The sequence below is a fragment of the Nomia melanderi genome, chromosome 9 (genome assembly GCF_051020985.1).
Source record: "Nomia melanderi isolate GNS246 chromosome 9, iyNomMela1, whole genome shotgun sequence".
Taxonomy (NCBI): domain Eukaryota; kingdom Metazoa; phylum Arthropoda; class Insecta; order Hymenoptera; family Halictidae; genus Nomia; species Nomia melanderi.
In genome coordinates, this window is record NC_135007.1 from 4,017,013 (window position 1) to 4,040,732 (window position 23,720).

The 23,720-nt window shown below is 36.3% G+C and overlaps 1 protein-coding gene across 1 annotated transcript in view; it reads left to right on the forward strand.

The window, feature by feature from the left end:
* Tmtc2 (Transmembrane O-mannosyltransferase targeting cadherins 2) overlaps positions 1-23,720 on the forward strand; it is a 405,887-nt gene that overhangs the window by 188,014 nt on the left and 194,153 nt on the right. Inside the window, exon 5 of the mRNA XM_031986461.2 lies at positions 8,253-8,367. Within this exon, the coding sequence (XP_031842321.1) occupies positions 8,253-8,367 (115 nt within the window). The remainder of the gene's footprint in view (positions 1-8,252; positions 8,368-23,720) is intronic.

The window sequence follows — 23,720 nt, forward strand, 5'->3', positions numbered from 1 at the left end:
TTGTTTTTGCATTTAAAAACAATTTTAATAGGTCAATTATAGTAAAGAAGTGAACAATATTTTATCATAAAATGTCAAAGTATCATTTTTTGCAGCAACAACAGTATTATCTTGTAGAATGTATTCACAGTAAAGTTCGCAGTTTTGATCAATTGAATCTCATATCGAATACTAGTGGGCAGCTGAATGCTCGACTCAATAGAATCTCATATGCTTCAAAACTCAACAAGGGTTTCATTTACCTATCTCCTTTTTAAATGTGCGTATAACGCGAAGATTTATTTATTTTTTGAAAGTTTAATTTTTTCCAAACATTATATATCAATGCTATTTATATAATTGTTTCACAGTAGTCTAAATGAAATACGTTAACAAATTTTTAGGATGACTGTTGAATGATTACAACAAAATTTCATTTTCTTCGACTTAACGAGAGAAGAATATACGATACTTTATTATTTTATTAGATTGTTATAATTCTTTTTAAAAAAGAAATTAATATCGTAAATTACAGCAAGTACAAGAGTATGTAAACGACATAAGAATCAGTTGTTTATATTTATTCTATTCAAAAACTATTATTTCTTTATTATAAATATTTCACTATTTAATATTACAATTTATTTTACTGTACTAATTATTGTATATTTATATCGAGAAACAACTTTTTTAGTGGAAAGGGAAATTAATAAGTCAAGACTTATAGTTGTAGTTATTTCTACACAATTCCACTCAATTTCATAAGCACCAATTAAATTTGTTTCACTCAGTATCATACCATCGAGAGTTATTTCCAACTTTTAATCAAGCACTTTGACAACCGTTTATGAATAATACGATAATTTCAAACTAAGTATAATCGATATATATATATTTTACACTAAGTGTAGACAAATGAGAATAAAATAGCATGCACAGTATTCAGGAAAAAATTAATAAATCGTGGATATCTGAGGGTAACAAATGCTGTATATCTAATCTGGAAGCCATTTTAAAACCAGTGGAATGACATCGTGCAGTTTTCAAAGTAGGCTAATTCTTCTTGCTCATAGCAATCCTATTGTCTGTGCATATTTCCGTTTAAATATCCATATGTACGTAAATGTTAACCCTTTGCACTCTAAAAATCAGCTCTATTTCCTAGACACTCCATTATTTCATTATGTTTACGTTTGGTTAACCCCTTGCCATACATTTAACCAGGCAAAATCCGGACCATAATTATGGCGACCGACATCTCACTCGTGTTGTTATTTCGAGTCTGACTCGTGATATTTATGTTTGGTCTGAAATTTTTATCACGAGTCAAATTCGTCAAAGCACAGTAGGCTGTTAATAAGAATGTAGGATCTTACAAAATTTATATAACATAAGAAATTGTCAAGGTTTTTTGTTGTGATTGTATAACTCAGAAGTGTAAGAAAAAGCATGTTGTAGTTGATCAACATATGTGTAGTCTAATTGCTTAAGCTTTAGATTACCGAACGTTTTTTCCTTTCTTCTTGGTCTAAAACTAAATTAACATGAATATACAGGTGTAAATTGTAACAAAACGCTCAAATAATTAAATAATTTCCATCTTTAAATCAAATAATATATTGTCGGATTAATCTGTTTTACAATTTTCGTCTCGCCTTTTATTTCTGTCGCCACTAACAAAAATTTATCGTCTAACTTGTGTACTTTTATTTTATAACCAATTATTTCATTATTTACTGTATGCATTGGAACATACAAAGTTAACATTGGTACATTTAGTGTTAACCTCTTGCCCTGTGATTTCTTTCTCAACTCTGATCGATACGACTACATTGTCATTAATAATTTATTGGAAAAAGAGAAAAATTCTAAGCATATGCTATACCTTTGTTTCCTTTTAAGTATAATCGTTGATTACAGAAGAATAATATTTATTTTGAATTAAAATGAACCGAGTAATATTTATGTTTGTTAAATCATGTTAAAAATCTTTACCGCGAAACTGGCACGTTGTTATAAGCTAAGGGGTTGAGGTGACTCTGAGAGCATCGAACAAAATTGCACTAATTCATAAAAATGTTAAAGCGAGTATTAAATAGAACGCACACATGAAAATCGGAATAAACATTGCGCAACCACCCTGTAGAAACAGAAATCTACGTGACCCGCCTTTCGAGGGCCGAGCAGTTAATTATCGAATTCCACAATAGCAAACACGTCCATTTACTCGCGGTGGTTTAAGAATGTAAGGTTAAAGTCTTCCAACTCCGACAAACAAAAGATCCCTTCCGGAATCTTGGTTGGGCAAACTATACGGCGGATTCTCTCCCTTCTCTTTGCTTTTTCTCCCCCTTCGAAAGTTACCCTCCGCGGAACGTGACGTTGAGCGGCTCGCGCGCGTACAGTCATCGGAGCGGGCTCGAGTGCGTTCTCCACGGTTCAACCGTGATATTTCCCGAGCCGATCGGCCGTCAAGCCCGCGACGAGAATGATTAGGCATGCGTCGGGTGACCGAGCAAGAAAAAAAAACCCGTCAGTCGGTTGCCCGCTTCCGCCGCTTACCCCAACGAGAGAGCTCGACGATCGCGTTACGAGCGGAAAATCGGGCAGGGGAAACGACAGAAACACGCTCGCGTGGCGCCCGATGGAATCGCGGCGGTGATGAAATATGCCACGCGGCGATTTATCGCGACTGATTTAAAATGCCCCGCCCCGCCCTGCTAGAGATTATCATCGACTCCCTGACACAACGCGACGGAAGGATCTAATTCGCCGGCGAACGAGAGTATCGGAGAACTCTGGGTGCTCGGGTTTATTTAGAAATTTGAAATATTGGGGCTGAAAACGTGCGCAGTAATCTGTGATAAATGACGAGAATCCTTTTCGCCTTTCTTCCTCTTACCTCCCGGTTACAATTCGCATTCATCACCCGTTCTCGCCCATACGCTCCCTATTATTTTCTTTAACCTCCTAAAGGGTTGCTCTTTTGTCCGTCCGGCGACATTCAATCTATCATCTGCCTCATTTACATCGCAGTCACTGAATACACGGTCCCTCCGATTCGCGCTCGATCTACCTTGTCATTCGTTACGGTGAAATTGGAAAGAGGAAATTGAAAAATTGTATGCTCCGCTTGATGCGATAACCGGCGGCAATAAATTATTAATGACGGCGAGAGGCACGTGGAAATAAATGCCCCGGGCTCGCTCGGGACCGATAATGTGGAACACCGGATCCGCGCAGTCTCGTGTTCCGTTTCGAATTTCCTTAACGCCGAGCCCCGAAAGTTTCTGCGGAACGCGGCATTGTCAACGCTGAACAACCGACTTCGTCGAACGACCGTCGCACTTGTCGTCGTGCTCCAAATACGCGTCTTAATTCACGGCCTAATAATAAATTGGAACGCGCCCCGTGACGCCAGGAATATCCACGGCCATTTCGTTTTCCGCTTATCGATTTCCTGAGCGACTCGTTTTATGTGTGAGCGAGGCAAATGAATTTATATAATTGGAGGTTGCCGAGGTTGAAGGAACGCCCTAGATTGACACTTTGTAAAATTTCACTCTTCTGTTTTACATCTTCTTATTGTCGGATGTCATCTTAAAATTTGAATTTCAAAGGAACTGGACATTTGAGTTACATGCAAAATGTTCCTTGTCCATATCTTCGATCATTTGTTTCGTATATCCAACGAAAAGACCTATAAATTATGTCTTATCGCAGTTACTGTAAGCATTTATTTAATACTCCATTCTATGTTGATCTACTACATTTATTACGTTGCTACGACCATATAAATTAAATTGCGTTTGTTTACCTATTAAATGGATTGAACACGTTTTCATCGTTTCAGTTTCTCATAACTGATTGATTGTCCTTGCAACTAGGAATTCCGAGCAATTGGAATAATTTATTATTTCTTATCAAAATTAAAATAGTACATTTCTTGTGATTTAGAATGTCTCTCATTATTATATTGTACAAATATTCGAAACTATTTTAAAATCTCTCACAAAAGCGTCTTCAGAAATGCAATAATTAAAAATAAAAATCTTAAAATGTCATTTCTATCCGTCTAGTAATTCCAGTATTAGAATCTGCCCCAGTAAATACACAAAATTCGGGATTGACATGTTTAATCCTATTCTAGTAAATAATTGCCGAAAATAACCTTACTCGATTCCTGTCACAGAAGCAAAGTTCATTAAAAAAATCTCTGACAAGCGTCAAATGCCGTGTATCTCGCGCGTTTCGCGTAATTCATAAGCCCCGAGTTATTGGAACTTCTCAGGATCCTAGAAGACGAGGGATTAGCCGTTAATTAAAATTATTTTCTGCCGGCATTCGGCCACGTAGACAAAATTTATAACCGGATTACCCTTTTCCCGGAAAATTCAGAATACACCGGCGTTGAACATTATACCGTGAAACAACTTGAAACATTAAAACGCAAGAGGTTTTAAAATAATCCCATAGGTGTTGCGAAAAAGGAAAGTGTGTTTTACTTGCACCCGCCGCGTAATGCTTGTTCCAGGCCACTCGGCCGTCTGTTTGGCTTGTTGCTGAACGTAATTACCGCTACGGAGCAGAATTCTTCAGCGCGGAAAATGCCTCTCGAAATGAACGAGTTTTTAAAATGAAAACAGCCCGGGCCGCAACGTTCTTGTTGGTCGAAATTCGAACGTAATCAGAAAATTTTTAATTTAGATATTTAATCAGATATTCACATTATTTCACGTGCTCCAATAGGGTTTTCGAATTGCTTGAAAAGAAATATAACAAGACAAATTAAATCGAAATGTTTAGCAATGTAAATAACTAGGTAACAGCTTAATGTAAAAACTGTGATAATGAATAATAATTGTATCTAAAAACATTTATTTTTCTTGCATATGAAGAAGTTGCATATAAAACGTTCAAGACTCTCGTGGCAGTCGGCGTGCTAATACTGCCACGGTGGTCACCAATAATCGGAGCTTCCAAATTACTCGAAAATAATTACAATAAGAAAATTGACGTCGAATACAAATAATTAGTAACATAAACAGCTAGATAATAGTGAAATCTGAGTACCGTAACACTAAATAGTTAATAGTTGTTTTTAATATCATTTGTCTTTGCTATGAAAGAATAGGTATTACTGTACGAAACGTTCGAAATTCTCCTAGCAGTCAACATAATAATAACAGTGTTTCCACTTAATGACAGTACCGCAACAGCGACACTTCTCCTTATCGATTCAATACCAACACGAATGTGATAATGCTATAATCACATGATTAATTTAATTTCAAACTTCTATACATTCAGTATTTTCTCTTCCTCTTCTTATCATCTTGTCAAATAACATTATTGTTATTGCCATATATTTAAGATTAAATTCCGATATTTTTCAAAGATGCGCAACGACTTTTATTCCGATCTCCTACGAACTGAAACAACAGTGCTACAAGGAGAAGACCACTCGAGATGAACGTTGATACCTCCATTTTGACCGACTTTTGTTATTGGCTGGGTCGCGTAAACGAAGAACGCAAATGATATAGATATTACGATAAAGAATGAACATGAGCGTCAACTTCTTATTTGTATCTCACTTTGTCGTATTCTGTTTCATTTGCGATTTTTGTTACCTCTGTTGATCGCAAATAAAACAAATTGCAATGAAGATCGTAACAAAAATCGCAAATGAAACAGAATACAATAAAATGTGATACAACTATAGGAAATGAATATATGAGCATCCATTCCTTATTTGTATCTCACTTCGTTATATTCTGTTTCATTTGCGATCTTTGATTACGCGAATTAACCAATAAGAGAAACGCTAGAAACCGAGGCGTCAACGTTTATCACGAGTAGTCGTGTCCCCTTGCCACACTTGCCCTTTCTGTTCGACGGATACGTGAACAGACGTCGTTTGTGGACAGTACTGTCCCTCTGCACTTTTAACTCGGTGGATTTTCTCAAGACGTGAGAGCTGCATACATTCCTTTCAGGGCTTTTCTCCTGTACAATGCTGAGTACTTATATCTATTTAACCCTTTGAGAGCTGAATACTTCCGGCCGAAATATTTCGTATAGACAGAATATTTTGTTATTCACCTGAAGATTGATGAATTATGTTAATTCATACAATTAAGAAAGTTGTAATTGAATTGTAATTGTAATTCTTCAGTTTCACCAAACGGAATAATGCTAAGAAACGTGTATATTAGACACGCATTTATAATTATCACCACGGCATGTGTGAGATTAAAACAATTTAAAAACTCATATATGCGCTCAAAGGGTTAATTCAGTATATACCATGCTGTTGCGTGAAAACGAGCTTAGATGATCGACAACCTTATCCAGTCAGTGACTCGTCGCTTTTCGAGCTTTCATCCAAACTTCAAAAGAAATAATAAATATCTTACGCTCAAAGTTCTGCGGCGTGTCGCGTTCGTCGCGACTTTGCGAACCGGAAACGAGAGAATCCTCCGGGGTGGATCGTCCATTCCGCAATCGCGAAGCAATTTTACGACTGCGGATTCATTTATTACTCTTTGCTCGAGTAGCTATCGGAGCGGACGAGCGGCGGCGGCAGCGGCGATGGCGTAGCCCGGCAAATGTTTTATTGCCGATATTGTTGGCCGAAGATAAAGCGGAAGCAAGCTCGCGATAGCTGTGCGCGCTCTGCCGCGATATTCGCGCTATCCGGAGTGTAACGGCGAGCGGTCGCGTGTGTACGGCTTTATTGCTCGTAAATACAAAGAACTGAAAAAGAAGCGGACGAAACTGAGGGCGGTGGGTCGGCTGAAACGAAAGGAAAGGGGTTCGAGGAGTACCTGGCGCGCGTCTTATTGCCTTTCCAAAAGAAGTTGCGCGCTACGTTTAAAAATATATCCAGGATATATATATATAAGTCTTTGTATTAAGGATGGAGTACGTGAAATGTCGTTTTCTCCAATCAAATTGCCGGATCGTTTAGTTTCCTACGAAGCTTCGTATATTACATCGAAACCGCTTCTATGGGATTTTGTACTACTTTTGTAGTTACGCTTCAACTCTCTACGCTATAATAATCTATTTCTCCTTTTATTAGTAATGAAAAACAATTTTAAAGTTTAAGGTACGCAATTTTACACATGCTGAAATCAATATTTCTTGTAACATTTTTCTCTTTGGATATTTGCTAACAAATTCATTAGTTGGATATTTAAATTTAAATTTGTAGAAAATTAATGCATTTTTTAGTGAAAAATGGTAGGTGATTGCTTTCTAAGGATATATTGTAGAATATTATTTTATGCATTCGAAATTATCTTTCCATTATTAACTATATCTAGTATATAAACAATACTGTGAATAGATTTTTCCCGTTTTCTTTTACAAAGTGTCCATGCCTACCGCTCAGATCAGTCTTATCGTTGGAATACGAGCGTGTATAAACAAAGAACCGTGGGCAGAGTTCCAAGATCTATTTCTTACGCAACATTCAGCATAAAAGTGAGAAAGAAACGTGCACATAAGAGAAAAGGGTGATATTTTTTATGAAAGTGTACTAGTATATATATAAAATACAAATTTTTTACATTTCTGTAAATATTTACACCTCTCTAAATTAACTTTATTCAGTTTAATATATGATTGACTACTTCATATTATAAACTCATTGAACTTACTATTATTATGGTTAATATTAAAATATATATAGTAAGTATTCAATTATAGAACACAAATGATCTCGTTACATGCTTTCAATCCTTTAATTAATCATTTCTTATGAAATTCAAGATAATTACAGAAAATAATTGCTATGACAAAAAAATCTGTTAAAACCTGTGATAAATTTCACAAGCATTAGCTTCAATTGCAATAAACAACTTCCAACCGATAAACCGTTAGTACATAATGAATATCCGGAAATAATACTTTCCTTATTGTCCCAAGGTAAAATTTTGAAACTTCCCATAATAACGTATTAAATGTCGGTCCTAGATCTCCCCATCCTCCCCGGTTTGATAATCCCTGCCGGGTAACGGATAAACGATCGAAAAAAGAAACATCCCCCGTGCAACCCGAGTGAAAAGCTCCTTTGCGTTAAAGAACGACCAGCCTGACGAATCGCGAACACGTCGATCCGGTCGGCTTAAAGCGAATCGAATTAGCAGGCGCTTTGCGAGGCCACCCGCGACGCACCCCTCGCACTGTCCTTTTCATTTGTTCTACACTGTTTTTCGCGTCTCCGTAGTCGTGCCGTAACGAGTGTCCCGTTGTGATTGTTGCAGCTTATGGTAATTTGGGCAGCGTCCTGAGCGCGCAGGGACGCGTCGCGGAGGCAGAGGAGGCGTTTGTCCAGGCGCTTAGTTATCGACCGAACATGGCGGACGTGCACTACAATCTGTAAGTACGCTGGACGTTGTTCCAATAATCCACTTTGTTTCTCTACCTTTTTCACCGGTGCTCGATGGTGGCTAATGGCGATGAGCGCGGGTAACTTCGATCCACGCTTCCAACGAAATAAATTAGTGACGCGGTATTAGGCCACGAGTAATGAATTCCGCTAGCAAGCTCTTTTTCCGCCTGAAACTCCTTTACATCCTCGATTACTAGCAAATAATTAATAGCGGAACAAACATATTTTCTTCCGAACATTTTAACAGAATTGAAGTTCCGTTTATTCTGGCGTTCAGATCTATGTCTAGAACAAGACGACAGAAAGAAGCCCGCTTTTCTCCGCCAGAAAAGTGGTGGATGTAGAAACGGCAAAAATCAGTAAAACATTATCAGTCAGAGAAATCCCCATTACAATTGCAATCCCTAACCGGGGACGTTTTCCGAGTTGGTACAAATCGTCACTTCGTCTCCAACCGTCAAGACAGCTAATCCCGATTCGACAGTCAACCGGCAAAAAACTTAGTTACACTACCACCACGTTTGTTATCCACAAATCTTATTTTGAATACTTTAAACGCATTTCGCTGACATTAATTTGCCAAACGAGCTATCGAATCTCGTGAAACTTTAACCCTTTCGTCTCGAATGGTACAAATAAAAGGATTATCTTATTTCTTCACTGAAAAGCTTTAGTTTCACTGGAAAGCAATTGTTTCTGGTCCTTTCTTTGATTTAGGGAAAACATACATATTCAGGGATGAAAGGGTTAAGCAAATTAAAAGCACATCGCGAAATAGTCCAAAACAGCATTGTTAAATCCTTTATGAACGGGACGGTTCGAAGCCGAATCTTCCGTGAGGTTGAGCCGCTCTCACGATAGGCCAAGTTTATTTAGCTCGCAGGCCAAGATGGTTATGAATATGTGAAAATATATGAAAACTTTATGAGATTGCGACTAAAAGACCTATGGACAATATTAGAAACACAAGTTGAACGTGCTATTAACTCTTTGCGGACGAAAATTTTTCAAACTTTTACAAATTCGTTTTATAATAAATTTAATTATGTATCGAAATCTTAAATATCAGAAAGAAAGCCACATGTCAATTTCTCATTGTTTAAATAATTAAATTATTTGTTCGCAGCTATCGATTTTAGGTATGACAGTTCGAAGTCGTTATTACGACGACATTCGATCTCAAAGGGTTAATTTATGTGCGGTTTATAATAACCCGTCTTCTTTCAATTAGGCCCAGGGAAGCTAAATGATTGGACATCCCTGCGATAGGGATTTGTAATTACCAGTGCACATTTCTTCCTACACGCTATTATTGTTTATACCACTCCAAGACGCATGTATTGGGTCTACCTATAAACAATACGGTTTTTATATCCTTTATTTTTTAAAATAAACATAAACAAAACTGTTTTTAATCTAAAACGTATTCTCTTTCATTATCTATAAATTGTCTATCTATACATTATAATTAATTATAAGAAAGTTTTGTTTATCTTTATTTGTAAAAATAAGAGGAATAGAAAAATTAGAAAAAATGAAAACATATATGCGGCGGTCATCTGCAAAGGGTTAAATCTTTCTAGAAAATAGCTTCAAACAATCGCGGAACGTTGCACAACTTAGTCCGATTCAATTCCGTAATCTAGGACTCAAAATCCGGATCAGAATTAACATCCACCCGCGCGGTAACAGTGACGTCGCGCAGCTGTTCCGAAAATTCACATTTTTTTTCATCTGAACTAACACGGCGGACGTTCACCTGGGGAGTTCAGAGTCGACTGTCGAATTTGCGTAATCCGCGAGCAAAGCGCTGTCGGTCCGCAAATCTTGCGAGCAATGAAGTCGCTTCTGACTTAAACAGCTGCCGCGCTAGCGAGAATGCTATGTGAAATCCCGAGAAGACGTGACAGCGTCGTCAAACCTACGAAAATAAAGGAGGATGAAACCGCTGATCCGCGGTGGAAAATCGGTGCATACCGGACTGAAGGAATTTTACCGATCGTCATCAATGCATGGTTAGATCAGTATCAGTATTTCGATCACTATATTATCAGTCGAATGTGCTCGGAATGGTATCTTGTTGCTTCAACTGAGACTCCACTTAGCGGTGGCTTCATATACAGGATGAAAATATGCGAATATATTCCGTGATAATACAAGGACTAAGATCAACTTTCGGGGTTATTAAAGGTAGATTTATGGATATTTATTGTACAACTTATTCATATGCAACATATTCGCGTAATTCCATCAATCAAAATGGACCCAACCATTTACCAAATAATGTTTATAAAATTCAATATGAGTCAAATTGGCTTCCATAAATTTAATGTTAACACTAGAACTACCGAACGTTTAATATAATCAATGTGTAATCTGTAAAAAAATTGTGACAATATACTTTTTTCGCATTCTTCATGTACTCATTATAGTATTTAAATAAAGCTATTTATTTTTTAAATCACTTCGGATGTTTAATAGTTTTAAGGTGTTAATAACTGCGAAATGAGGCAACTGGAACTCGCCATTTGAACGAGTGTGGTAGTTCTAGTGTTAATTACCCCGCTTGGAACGATTTGTTTTTGTCAAGCTATTTTATTTATTGACAGTGGACTTAATACCTGTTCACTTAGATAACTATACAGTTCAAAGTTTAGTGTCTAGTTTCAAAGTGACTTTTCATTTCCTTCCTATGAAAGTATTTTAAGAATATTTAATTATTTTGTTGGATAATTTTTTATTAAAGTAGTTTTGTCAGCAGCATGTTAAATTCAGAAATTATGATAATCATATTATTATTGCGCATATACTAACGTCTTATCGAAGAATAGCATGAAGTTAGACGTTGATAAATGAACGATATTTATGAACCAGTATCACATGAAAGTGTTATAAAATGTGTAACACAATTACCTTAATGAAAATTTAGTAAAACAGAACAATAAATTCTGATACGCGTTGTATACAATTATTTAATAGAACGAATATTTGACCAAAATATGATAATTACACGCGTATTACATAAATTATAAATACTTAATCTTTACAATGAAATTACTTGTATAATAAACTTCTAATTACTTCCTTTTAAGTATAAAACAACTTTCACCAGTTTAACTGCGAAAGATTCATCTCACCAGGCAAGAGATTAATGCAAATAAAAATGGGAATAAAAATAAACGAATCTCGTATAGCGGGATACTGTCTCTGAACAATTGGCGAAGACTCATCCTTAATATCCTTAATTAGTTGAATGGATTTTTAAGCTCCACAAGCTTTTATTTTAAACACTTTTTAAGCTTGCAGCATTTAAATTTTATTCGAAATAAAGTATTCAGGTTAATTATAATTACCTTAAGTACAAAAATAGTAATATTGAAGCTATATGTATCTTAAATATGAAACATTACTTTACCATTGGAAAATTAATTCATTGTCTTACAAATTACTTTGATTCAAACTTTTTTGCTTATGCTATTTAATTTTATTGCAACCCTGTAAACACGACTGTTACAAGGAAAACTGAAATATAATAGTTTCAATTAAATCTATTTATGAAAATAAAAAAATTATTTTAGTTACAATACGGCATATTCATAAAATAATTGACAAAACTAAGTTTCACTCAGAGAACACATACAGGCGAGACTTATCATTTCCATCAAAGGCTTAATCCTTCAGTAATGACACCCAATTTATTTCAATTCTTTCAATTCTTTTTCATTCTCCGTTACAAATATTGCCATTATTTATTGGCAATTTTCTTCTGAGTACATGTGGTATAATGTGATCGAAAGATATTCAAAATATTAATTACTCATTACCATCCCTTTCTATGGATTTCTAGGAAATTTTGCAATTTACCTTCAAAGAGTAGTTTCATTAAAAGTATGCCCATCGCAAAAGGTTAATTCTAAAAAGTAGAATAAATAATAATGAAACATTAAGAAAAAGAATGAAGGCATCACGAACAGTATCAGAGTTGATGCACCGACGCCATCCCTAAGGAGATAAACAATCAAGTCATGAAAATCTGTGACCTGAAAACTCCTTTCCTCTGATGCATGTACCTTCTGTCTCACAGTCACTGAACTGAAAGATTCCCGTATCAGGAACGAATTCTTCCCAAGTGCGTTCACTTTAGTCATCCAGTTTAGTGCGCACGGCGTTGGCTGGCGAACCGCCAGAAGTCTCGCAGAACTTTCGATCAGTGCTCATCATCTTCCGATCCTCTTCAGGTCGGTTCGAGGAAAACGTAGAAGCCTGTCAAGCAAAGTGAGTTGATAAGCCGCCGCTGGGCATTCCTCTGCGAGCTTGCGATAAGCCGCTCTACGTATACCACACACTCGGAGCAACATAGTTATACATTATGTGCGAGAAAACCGGTCAACGTCCGTAAGTGGGTCGAGCAGTCCAGGAGACTCGGCTTGTCTCATAGAGGCCCGCCGCGAGGACACACCGCGAAGACGGTTGGGAAAGCGAACCTATTCATCTCTATATTCTCCCTGACAATTAGCGATACAAAGCTTCTACGCATAAGTTCCTGAGTTTTTCATCCAAGTCCCATGATTAACCTCTTAACCTCTTGCGCTGGAAAGACGTACCACGCACGTCGTGATGCTTTTGTTCCAAAATTACCAATGAAGTCTTATGCACATCAATAGTCTTGTTGCATTACACATACCAGATTATTTTTAAATATGTCACTATATACAAAATTATTAATACGAAAACTAGCAGACGGGTTAAATTGATCCACTTCAGAATTTTTAATTTGCAAATATTTAAATTATGATGCCGTTTTTGTGAAAGATTTTCAACTAAATTTGTGCATTTGCACAGATACGAGACTAGCAGACCCTTCGAATCTCAAGAAAAGTAGTGTTCTAATTTTTTTACAAAATTGGAAATAAGTTACTCTAATTACTCGGTAGTTTTACTGTTAATAAACAACATTAGCGTACATATCTGTGTGAACTAAGTAAAACCAAAATTCTGCGCACAAGTTTGCCAAATCTCTGAATTCATTTCCAGTGCAAGAGGAGAATGTACAAACTTTCTTGGTGTACAACGTTATATATGAACTTCGAGTCAACCATGCCTCATGTTTCCATTTGATTAATAATAAAATCTGTATAATAATAATAAAAATTTATGGTTATTATATACGGTGTGCGATTGGTCTTTTTGGCTAGCTACTCTATTATACATCTGATGTGTAATTCCTCTCGAATAGGTTAACTTCGTAAAGTTTCACGCTGCAAAAATATTGTGAGAATAACAACAGAAAACAGTGATAGATTCATTTATTAAAATTAAACATATTAACTCTTGCGTATGTCTTTTCACTTCGTAATCATATTTGTTATTAATTTCTTTGTTCACACATTTCTTTGTTTTTCACATCCATAGTTTTTCTCGCACTTTCGGCTACATATAAGTTATCTCGCATTTAATATAATACAAATTATTCACGTCAAAAAATATCGGAAAAAGAGCGAATTTATTCATTTCCCTTGACAGTTGACGATACAGCTATCCAGTTCGATATATAAGTTGCTAAGATCTTGGTCGAGTATAATCACTAACCCTTAGATTGACAACTGGGTAACCGTTTTAAAATCTTGTTTAACGTAATTTCATTCTGTTCTCGTGAAAATTTGAAAAAACTGCCTTAGATCTTCATTTTTTTAATAGTTTTATCTCAAATTTTGTTTCGAAAATACAAATTGTAATACTAAATTTGGATAAATGCAGACATGATGGTTACCAACGTAAGGGTTAACCTGTAAACTCTGAAATTTAGTTTCCCAATTTTTCGTTTTGCGCGTGATAAAATAAAAGAATGAGGTGTGTACTCGTCAAACGCAGGACGAATGTACCTAGGGTGTATTTTAATAAAAAACCAAAGAAATACGAAGAATTACATATTTGTATAAGAAACTTAATACTCCATAATTGAAAGAATTAATACCATTTCAAGCTTTAAAATGACGTGTATCCTCATCAAATGTAGTTAACTTGTTAATCTTCAAGCCCTTTTTAAAAAAAATCATAATAAAAATTAATCTCGATTTGGTTTGAATAAGGTTCTAGGTCCTAATCAGGGTTAATAAAACACACGCGTAGTAATCGTGGCCAGTTTCACAGCCATCACGCTTGAATTTCATAAAATTTCACTCCACGAGAAGAAAACATCGCAGAGAGTACCAAGAAAGCAAACTTATTCATCCCTATTTATTTTCCTTGATAGCGAGCCAGAGATACAGACCTTTACGTATGGGTTCTTGGGTCTTTCGTGGAACAAGTCTCGCGATTAATAAAAAGCGGCCGCGATAGTCGTGGCCAGCTTGATAGCCGTCGCGCTTTAACTTCATAAAATTTCACACCGTGGACCGCCAGGGAACGTTATTACGATCCATTTCAGGGAAGGAACTTTTTGCCCCGTGTACTGTCGAGGAGAAATTGTCCGGGCCACTCGGATAACCCGTGGATTCATTCTTCGCCGCTATCGACCTCGTCAATGAAAGGAAGCGTATCGCGTGTGGCCATTATCGCCTGCTCCTGGCTTACGGCCGGTGTCTTTCATTTTAGACGGTACACCTAGAAAACTCAATTTCGCCGCGGGGAATGGCTGCTTCAAATTTTTAATTGGGGCGTTTTTCAAAGATTTCGGTGTAGGTGGTGGTGATCCTTGCGTCAATAATCGACATACTTTACGGTGATCGATAACTTGGGTTTCAGGGTATCTTAACACGTTGACTGCCACGAAAACCTTCAGAGTTTTATGTATCGCTTATTCTTTTGTAATAAAGGTAAAGAGGAACTGTTACTTATTATTTGATATCGCAATGCTTACGTTACACTGTTATCTAGTAACTTATGCCATGAAATATTTCCATTCGACATTTGTTATCTGACAAATTATAACTATTGTCAAGTAATTTGAAAGCTCCGGTTATCAGTGACCGACGTGGCAGTCAACGTGTTAACATGTTGTTAACCGGAAATTTTATGCAGAAGGACATGCTATCCCATGTCAACGCTTATTATTTCCTAATTAAATATGAAGGTGAAACAATTTAAATAAACTTCAATATATTTCATTTATATATAATGAATTGAAAGGAAAGTTTGAACATGTATTTTATATAGCTTTGAATATTTTGCTTTTGTAATATTCTATATTACCCTGCGTTTCAAAAACTGAAATGGCTAATACAAGTGCAAACACGATTTAACTCGTTCCCGGCAACAATGTTGTATACTAGAGCTACTAGATTGGGATGAATGACCCTTGTTTATTAATGATCAAAAACACACAGATAATTTCTGAAAAATTATTAAATAAATCAATTTAGATAAACCTAAATTGGAATATAAGCAAACTGAAATCTCGATAAATGTGTTCTTATAAATTTTATAAGAAAATACAAAACAATCAAGTTTACTGCTTCGTAGGTCTGGTGTTAAGTTATCTTGTTTGGTAAATCGACTGCAAGGTTTAGGTAGACTAACTGAGGATTTTTTTGTATATGTTTTCATTCATTCTGTTTTGGTCTGTTTATTATACAGTAATTATTATGTTAATGTAAATTAAACTTTGATCGATTTTGTAGTGTAAAATATTTTCTGTTTTAATAGAATTCTTTGTCTTGCCACTGTCTTCCTCAATAAGCCCACAAAAGTTGCATAATTGTAAATAGTTTTTTTAACGGAAAGAGAAATTATGTACATTCATTGTGCAACAAATTTCATTGGAATGGTTAATTTAGGAATATTTTATGACTGAAAGTAGTTTTGAAATGAAAAATGAATTTTTTATGAAAATTACACTCAACTGCATATTTATTGCCCTATTAAATGAGTATAAAATGAGATTATTTTATAGAATTGATAATGAGATTTTAAATTTCATAAAAATGTTTCATTTAAAATATTCATAAACTATTGTCATAAAATAAACATTTGATAATATTTATTGCTAGGCTATGCTATTCGTATCTATTGGATTTAATAACAAACGGCATTTTGAAAATTTGGTTTCGTTTAAATATATTAGTAAATATAACAATAAAATCGTAATAACTTATAAGATATTTTACCACATTTGTTGATTTTAGTATAAAAGTATTATGACGATAATAGAAACGAGGTCACCAATAGAAACGTTTATTTAATATCCTAAAAATTCTCAAGTTACGATAAATGGAATAGTACTATTTTAAACCGTTAACTAGTAAGATGACCTTGTAAAATAGAGTAAAATTGTACAACTTTAAAGTTACCAGTGATCGTATCACGGTGGCGGTAACATAACTTCATATCACAAGTCAAGAGGAAAAGACGATTAAAGTAGCTTTCAAACATCAAACTTGTGCCGTTTCAGTCGGTTTTTAAGAGTTGGCAATTGTAACCTTTAACATGTTATAAAAAAAGTTCCTTATTCTGTAAACCAATAAAATAGAAAAAGTTTAATACTGCGAAAAGATTTATAACCTAAATTAAGATTTTAAGGTATAAATAATTATACGAATGTAGACAGTTCGCCCTTTTGCATGTCAATACTTGGGGGCCTGAGATATATACCAGGCCCATTGACTAATTTATGACCAAGGGGACCACCAGGACCTCGGTCACGTACGCCCTCGTCTGAAGAGGTTCCCTTCTTAGAAAAGCGTTGAGGAAAAGCCAGTTAGTCGCCGTTCCTCGTTAGAACCACATCGCGTAATAAATATATTTAACCTGACTACGGACTTAGTTTTTATTTTAGTAGCCCTACACGAATAAGTTTGTATACGTATTCACGTATAATTGACAACTTAATTGAATAAGTTTCGAATGTTTATATCCCAGAATCATGCGCCAACTTACAAAACGATACGAAACTTTTTGATATGTATTTGTTTAAGGAATGTGCATATGCAGAGTAATTAAATAGTGTGAGAGGAAAGTATAAAAAGTACATAATTCATATCTATGTTATTTATATTAAAATCAAGTTTCATGCTTTTTTATGTGGGTCTACATTTAAGAAAGGAAATATTAAGAATGAGTGAAATAATTTAATCTGCCAACCATTAATAAAATCAACAGCCTTTTTAAAAATGCTATAATTTGCAGACTTTAGCAAACTTTGAAAATTGTTTTGTTATAAAACTGAGAAACTATGGAGCCATGTATGTGTTACGGAGTATATGGTATTTACAGTATTTACATACGTATACTGCTCTTCGGGGATCCTCATATAGCAGTATGACAGTATATAAGGTAGATGATGTAACTTGATCACCATGAATAATTCTCAATTTATGCGATGTATGAAAAATTAATATACAAGGTGTTCCTTATCGCGGGGAAACTATTACAGAGATGGATTCAAGACGAAAACTTGGTTATATAGAAGTTTATGCCCCATAAAATATTGAATCCATTGTGGATACATGTTCAACGATTCCAAAGTGTAATTACAAAATAATATAATGGTAAAGACCTTTCCAATATAGCCCTTTCATCAAGATTCTGAAAACCAATCAGGATTATGCGAAGTATTATACCAAAAAGATTGCAAACCTTAATTAAAATAAAAGCCCTTTGTTGTAATTTGCAAAAATTGAAATCAAACAGAAATTTCTCTGTTCTGACAATGTTTTTAACGCGTTATTATTGAATTAAACACAATATTGAATTTAATCAACCAATGTATTTCATTTTGTTTTCCAGAATTTAATACAAATGTGTACACACTAACAATTCAATAATAAATCCTTTGAAATATTATATATTGTCATAAAAGCCGTGGTTGAGAGTTCCAGTGAAAAAGAGTTATTCAATAGATTACACTCATTTCACCACCAGGACTTAATATGATTACACACGCAACGAAACAAAACATTATAAAAAAATTCGAATGAAAAATTAATAAAGTATAAAACTTTGATGTCGGGTGTACCCAACTGCAAATATAAATAATTAATTCGAACCTGTCCAGTTTCGAGTTTTTCAAAAGACCCATTTAATACTATACAAATGCAAAAAATTTCTTTTTGATATTCTTAAAAGATACAACGAATGAAAATACGAAACTGATACTAGTACTAAATTTGTAGGCATTTATTCGGAAAATCTTTTGTGGTAATGTCATTATAAAACATATGAATTTTTTCTTTCAATCTTCTCCACTCTCACATTATGTTGTATTTGTTATTTCATATTTATGTATGTTTAGAAACCACCTAAACTAATTTTTTTGAAACTAGTATCAATAGACATCAATTTTGACAAATGTGCAAATATACAACAAACTTTTCTGGAAAAGAAAAGTACCATGCGATCTCTGCTGAGGGGTTAATTGTAAATCGATTACGTAATCGACGATTATAAAAATAATTCATAATTGAATCACTTTTTAAGTGTGAATCATTATCAGTAATATATAATTAGTAGACAGCGGGAATTATACATTTATAACAAATATAAGTACATATGATATAAAACAGAAAAATGGTCACAAGAATTTAAGAATATCGTTACTTTATATTCAACTATTAAAATTCATAAGAGAAAAAATCAATTTCTAATTAATCCTTGTTCTATTTTAAATTATTCGAGGAAACTTTTATTTTGTAAGATGATTCATCGTACAGTAATCTCTAGACTACAGATTTTCATATACTTATGAGGAATTTGGAAGTACAGAAATGAAAAGAATACACACAATAATGAGTACTATATAAAATATTCAGAAGGTGCTGCCTTTCATAATATTTACTAGAAGAAACAATTCTCCATTCTACTTTTATTTTTTAATTATGGTCTTAAAAATTTTAATTCCCATAAAAACCTACAGTGTAAACATTATAATCTGAAATGTATAGAATTTCTATTTAACGAGTTAACTGCGTTTGACGCGTACACCCGTCACCTTAAAATCCAAAATAATACTAACCCTTTCAACAATTAATTATTTACTTTTTCCAACGAATATGTAATTCTGGTTCATTTTACTTTGTTTCTTTATTTTAATACATATTATAGTGCATTTACCCTGCGTTCGGCGTGTGCACTCGTCATTGGTTGATTTTATCACACACCCACTAGAGACTTTAGAAACTAAATTCCACTGTTAACTAGTTAAAAGTGATACTATCGCCTAAGGGAGCCTAAAACAATGAAAATCAGTAATCGGATTACATTATACCCAGCGCTCGGTATTATCAAACGGCTCTTACACATATGATACCAGATTAACAGTTGCAGCGCCGCGTCGCGTCGTGGCAGTCGGAACCAAAGCGTTCGCGCGATCGCCCGTCGGCCGTTCCTCGAATCCATTACCCCAAATCTAGCACCCTCGTCGCCGATAGGGACGTGGCTGCGCCGTGTGTCGTGACTCGGAGCTCGGCACGTTGAACAGGGCCGAATACGTTCTTCCAGTACGTGTCGGCCGAGTCGTAACGTGTCGAGCACGATTCCGCGACTGTTGTCGCCGGATCTGCTAGGACACGCGAAAGAAATCAGCCACGGTACGTCGTCCTTTCGGTGGATCGATTGCTGCGACACGAAACGACACCGGCCCCTCTTGTTCTCGTGGCGACAGGACATCGTGGCTGGCTCCGCGTGCCTACGAGCTCCTACGGCCCGCGTCCCAGCGTTCTAGACTCTCGGGAAGACTGATAGCGGGTTTAGGTTGGGACGACGGATGTTGATTTATTAAAACCCACCCCATCCGATCGTAAGTCACCCGGTCGGTGGGTGAATGGAAAATTGATTAGTCGACCGGACGCCGACGGGCGGAAAAGAAAGTTGTCCCGTTCCGGCGGCGCGCGCTGGAAGTACCGTCCGATTATGTAGCACTTAGGTAATGATGTCGCGGGATCGATAGGTAATTAACAGATGCTCGGCCGGTCTGCGGGAGATATTTTAATCACACCGGACGTCGTACAAAATGGGGCGGAGGAGACGAAAGAAGAAGGTAGGGGTGGCAGCGAAGGAAGATTAAAAAATAATTGCCTGCGCGAACGGACTAGGGAGAGAAGCTTAGGAGGCACGGTAAATCGCCTGAGCCGATGAATAATTACGGTGAGACCGACGTTCGGGGATCGGCGCGAATAGCACGCTTTATTAAAGCCGAAAAAGGAGATGCAGGTCGGAGAAAAATCGGTGTAACAAGGGGAAGGGAAGGAAAAAGAAAAGAGTGACAAGAACAGGGGAGGCCGGAAAATGGACAAGGTAAAGAGTATCCGTGACACGTTAATTAAGCGGCGGGCGAGAATTATTGGCCGTTTCACAGTCGAGTCGGCGCGCCGGATACGCCGATAGCGGTAATTACCCGACGGCAAATAGAATCAGTTGATTTGGCGGCGAAATTGACACTCGGTTCAAAGGAGGGGTTTAATTGTCGTTGCGACGACGGAGCAGCGATGCCGCGGCCACGTAAACCAGGTATCCGCAGCCGCGCGGCGCGTCGACGCGCAAAACACCGCGAATTCGCGAGGGAAACGGAGAGGAAGATTGGGAGTCGGAAAGAGGCGAGCGGAGAAAGAGCAGGGATACGGTGAGCACGAGCGGAGATGCAGCGCGGAGTGCAATCGAGGGTTTTCATAACAACTCAGACGACGCGAAATTGCGCGGTCGAGCGGCGCCCAGCGGGGGGCTGAGCGGTGACGCTAACGAAATCAAACTTCGGGATCCAAAGGGATTAATTTGCTCATTGTCTCGATGAAATTGACGTGAAACGAGCCCTGCGACGAGCACGCTAATTACACCTCATCGCGGCGTTTCTCGTTCTTTGAGCCCAGGCCCCCGCAACACGTCCACAGCGAACTTCGTTAAACGAGACAAAATATTTGCGTTGCTTGTCGAAAGTGTCTTTGAATGCTCGCCGGAATACTCGAGGAACAGTCGTTCCACTCGTCATTGTTGATTCGAATGTTGGATAAGAGGGATAAAGGGCGAATGCTTTGCGCGGCAATTTTACGGACCATAATGCGAGGAATCTGGTGAAAATAATGTCGTCGGGTGTCTTTGATGTCAGGTGAAAGTTTGCGCGCCTTGTTATTTGAAACTACAGTGCGCGACGCGATGGAATCGGGGAAACTTCCGTAGTTTTGTGTGTATAATGTTTCATTGTAGTGCGGAATATTTTGTATGAAGTAAACGCGTTTTGAATGTTGAATAATGGCCGGTTGATCATAGAGGTAATAGAATAATTGTGATTGAAAATATATATTATGTCGCTGAATAATGAGATAATGAGACACAGTAAAAGTATAATAAAATACAAAGGAAATTTAAGAAATGCAAGAATTATGAATATTAGGAAAGCAAATAAAATATTTGGTGAAATCAAAAATTGTCATAAAGTAAAAATGTCAGCAGGAATTGGTAATTTTATTGTATAACGATAGTTGAATAAATTAATCTTTTAAAATCGTCAATTCAAAAATTATGGGTGTGTAGAACAAAAAAAATACAATTTTCATCAATAATGTTGTTCTATAATGTTTGCACCACAGTCACTTGAGTGAAATTCTTTTCTTAACCAATAAACAAATAAAAAGAGACAATGCAATAGGGGAAAAGTAACACGCAATTATAAAAATTAGGAACACCAAGTTAAATAATGAATTTATAACATTGTCGACTATACGTTACAACGAATAAGTAACACTGGATGCAGCTACTTCTGACCGTGTCAACTATCCGAAGCATCTCCAGCAAATTTATGCGCAACGACGAAGTAAATGTGACATCGTCCCAGTACGAAACTGCGGTGATAAACCCTCGAACGACTCGCTACGAACTTATATTCCGTTTAGCTCGTGTTCCCGGTAATTTGAATGTACTTTGAACTCGTTTACCTAGAATTTTGCGACACTAAAGAACATAATATGAATTAAACTCACCCCTCCCTCTCTCTTTGGCCAATAGAAACGTACTACTTACGAAAATGTCTTTGTTTACGTACATTAACTTTTTCGCTACGGCAGTCTTACTTGCGAATGTCCTATCGCGATATGGGGCAGTCCCAACGCGGAGACATTTGTTTTACCGCGACATAACCGACTTTACGAACTCAACTTTAATAGCTAGCGGCGTATTGTAATATATTAACACTATAACTACCGAGAATTCAATATGATTGATATATAATCCATATAAAAATTGTAACAGTAGATTATTTTCAGTTCATTTGGATAGTTGTCATAGAATTCAACTGAAATTATTTATTTTCAAAATCATTTCGAATATTCAATACTTTTAAGATATTAATCATTGCAGAACAAGAAAACTGAAACCAGTCATTTTTACTGGTATGGTAATTCTAGTGTTAGTTCCTTATTCTAGTTATGTGGGGTATTACATATTATTCTTCTCTTCTCAATGATTATACTCTTAGAAATTACATATTAATCCTCTGTTATCGATGATTACTCCTTAGAACACACGTTGACATAAGAATAAGACTGGTATTTTCTTTTATTTTCAATAAATTATTAATGACAAAGTAGTGTGGGATGAGTGGTTTGTTGTGCGTGCGTGCGGGCGACCAGGTCATGTTGCGACGGACCGGCGCCGCTATGTTTGGGAAAAAGTGTGACTGCGTTTGGAAAATCTTGAGTGGCTGAAAGAATGCGATGAAGAGTGTCTGGAACTGAGCGACTGGACCGAAAAGCGTGTACGTGACTGCGTGAATTTTGACCATGGACGAAAGATACGAGTGAGAAGGGTGCAAGCGTGAGAAAGACAGAGCGAATGGGGGTATGTATTAAAAACGAGTGGAATGCGTGCGCGAGGAACATTTTGTGCGTGATCGTGGAGAGGAACATTTTTGTGCGAGATAATTAGAGAAAAAAATAGATAGCGAGTAACAGTTAGCGAGTCAGCGAGTTATAATAGAATAAAGTATTTGTTATTGTTACCCAGTAAGTCTAATTTTTTTTTATTCCTCACCACGGCAACACGTGGGATTTTAAATAAAATAACTCCTACAGTAGTTAGATCGATTACAGTCCAGAAAGAAATAATAGGATAAGGGGTTAACACCTTGACTATCACGTTACCCAAATTTGGGTAATATTATTTTTTACATAAACGGAAAAATTAATTACTTTACTTACGTACCGAAATAACCAAATTTTGTTGGATGTGTGAAATATAAGAAGTACAGTAAATAAATCGCTATGAAGAATCTTGACCTTTTAGTTTCCGCTTCGTTAAGAAAACCGTTTCGGCTGTATGAGAGTTTTGATGAGTTTTCGTGTAGCAGTTAACGTGTTAAGTAAGATATTGCATTTGCAAGGTATAATGTTACAGCACCGTCCAATATTAATGCTCGATT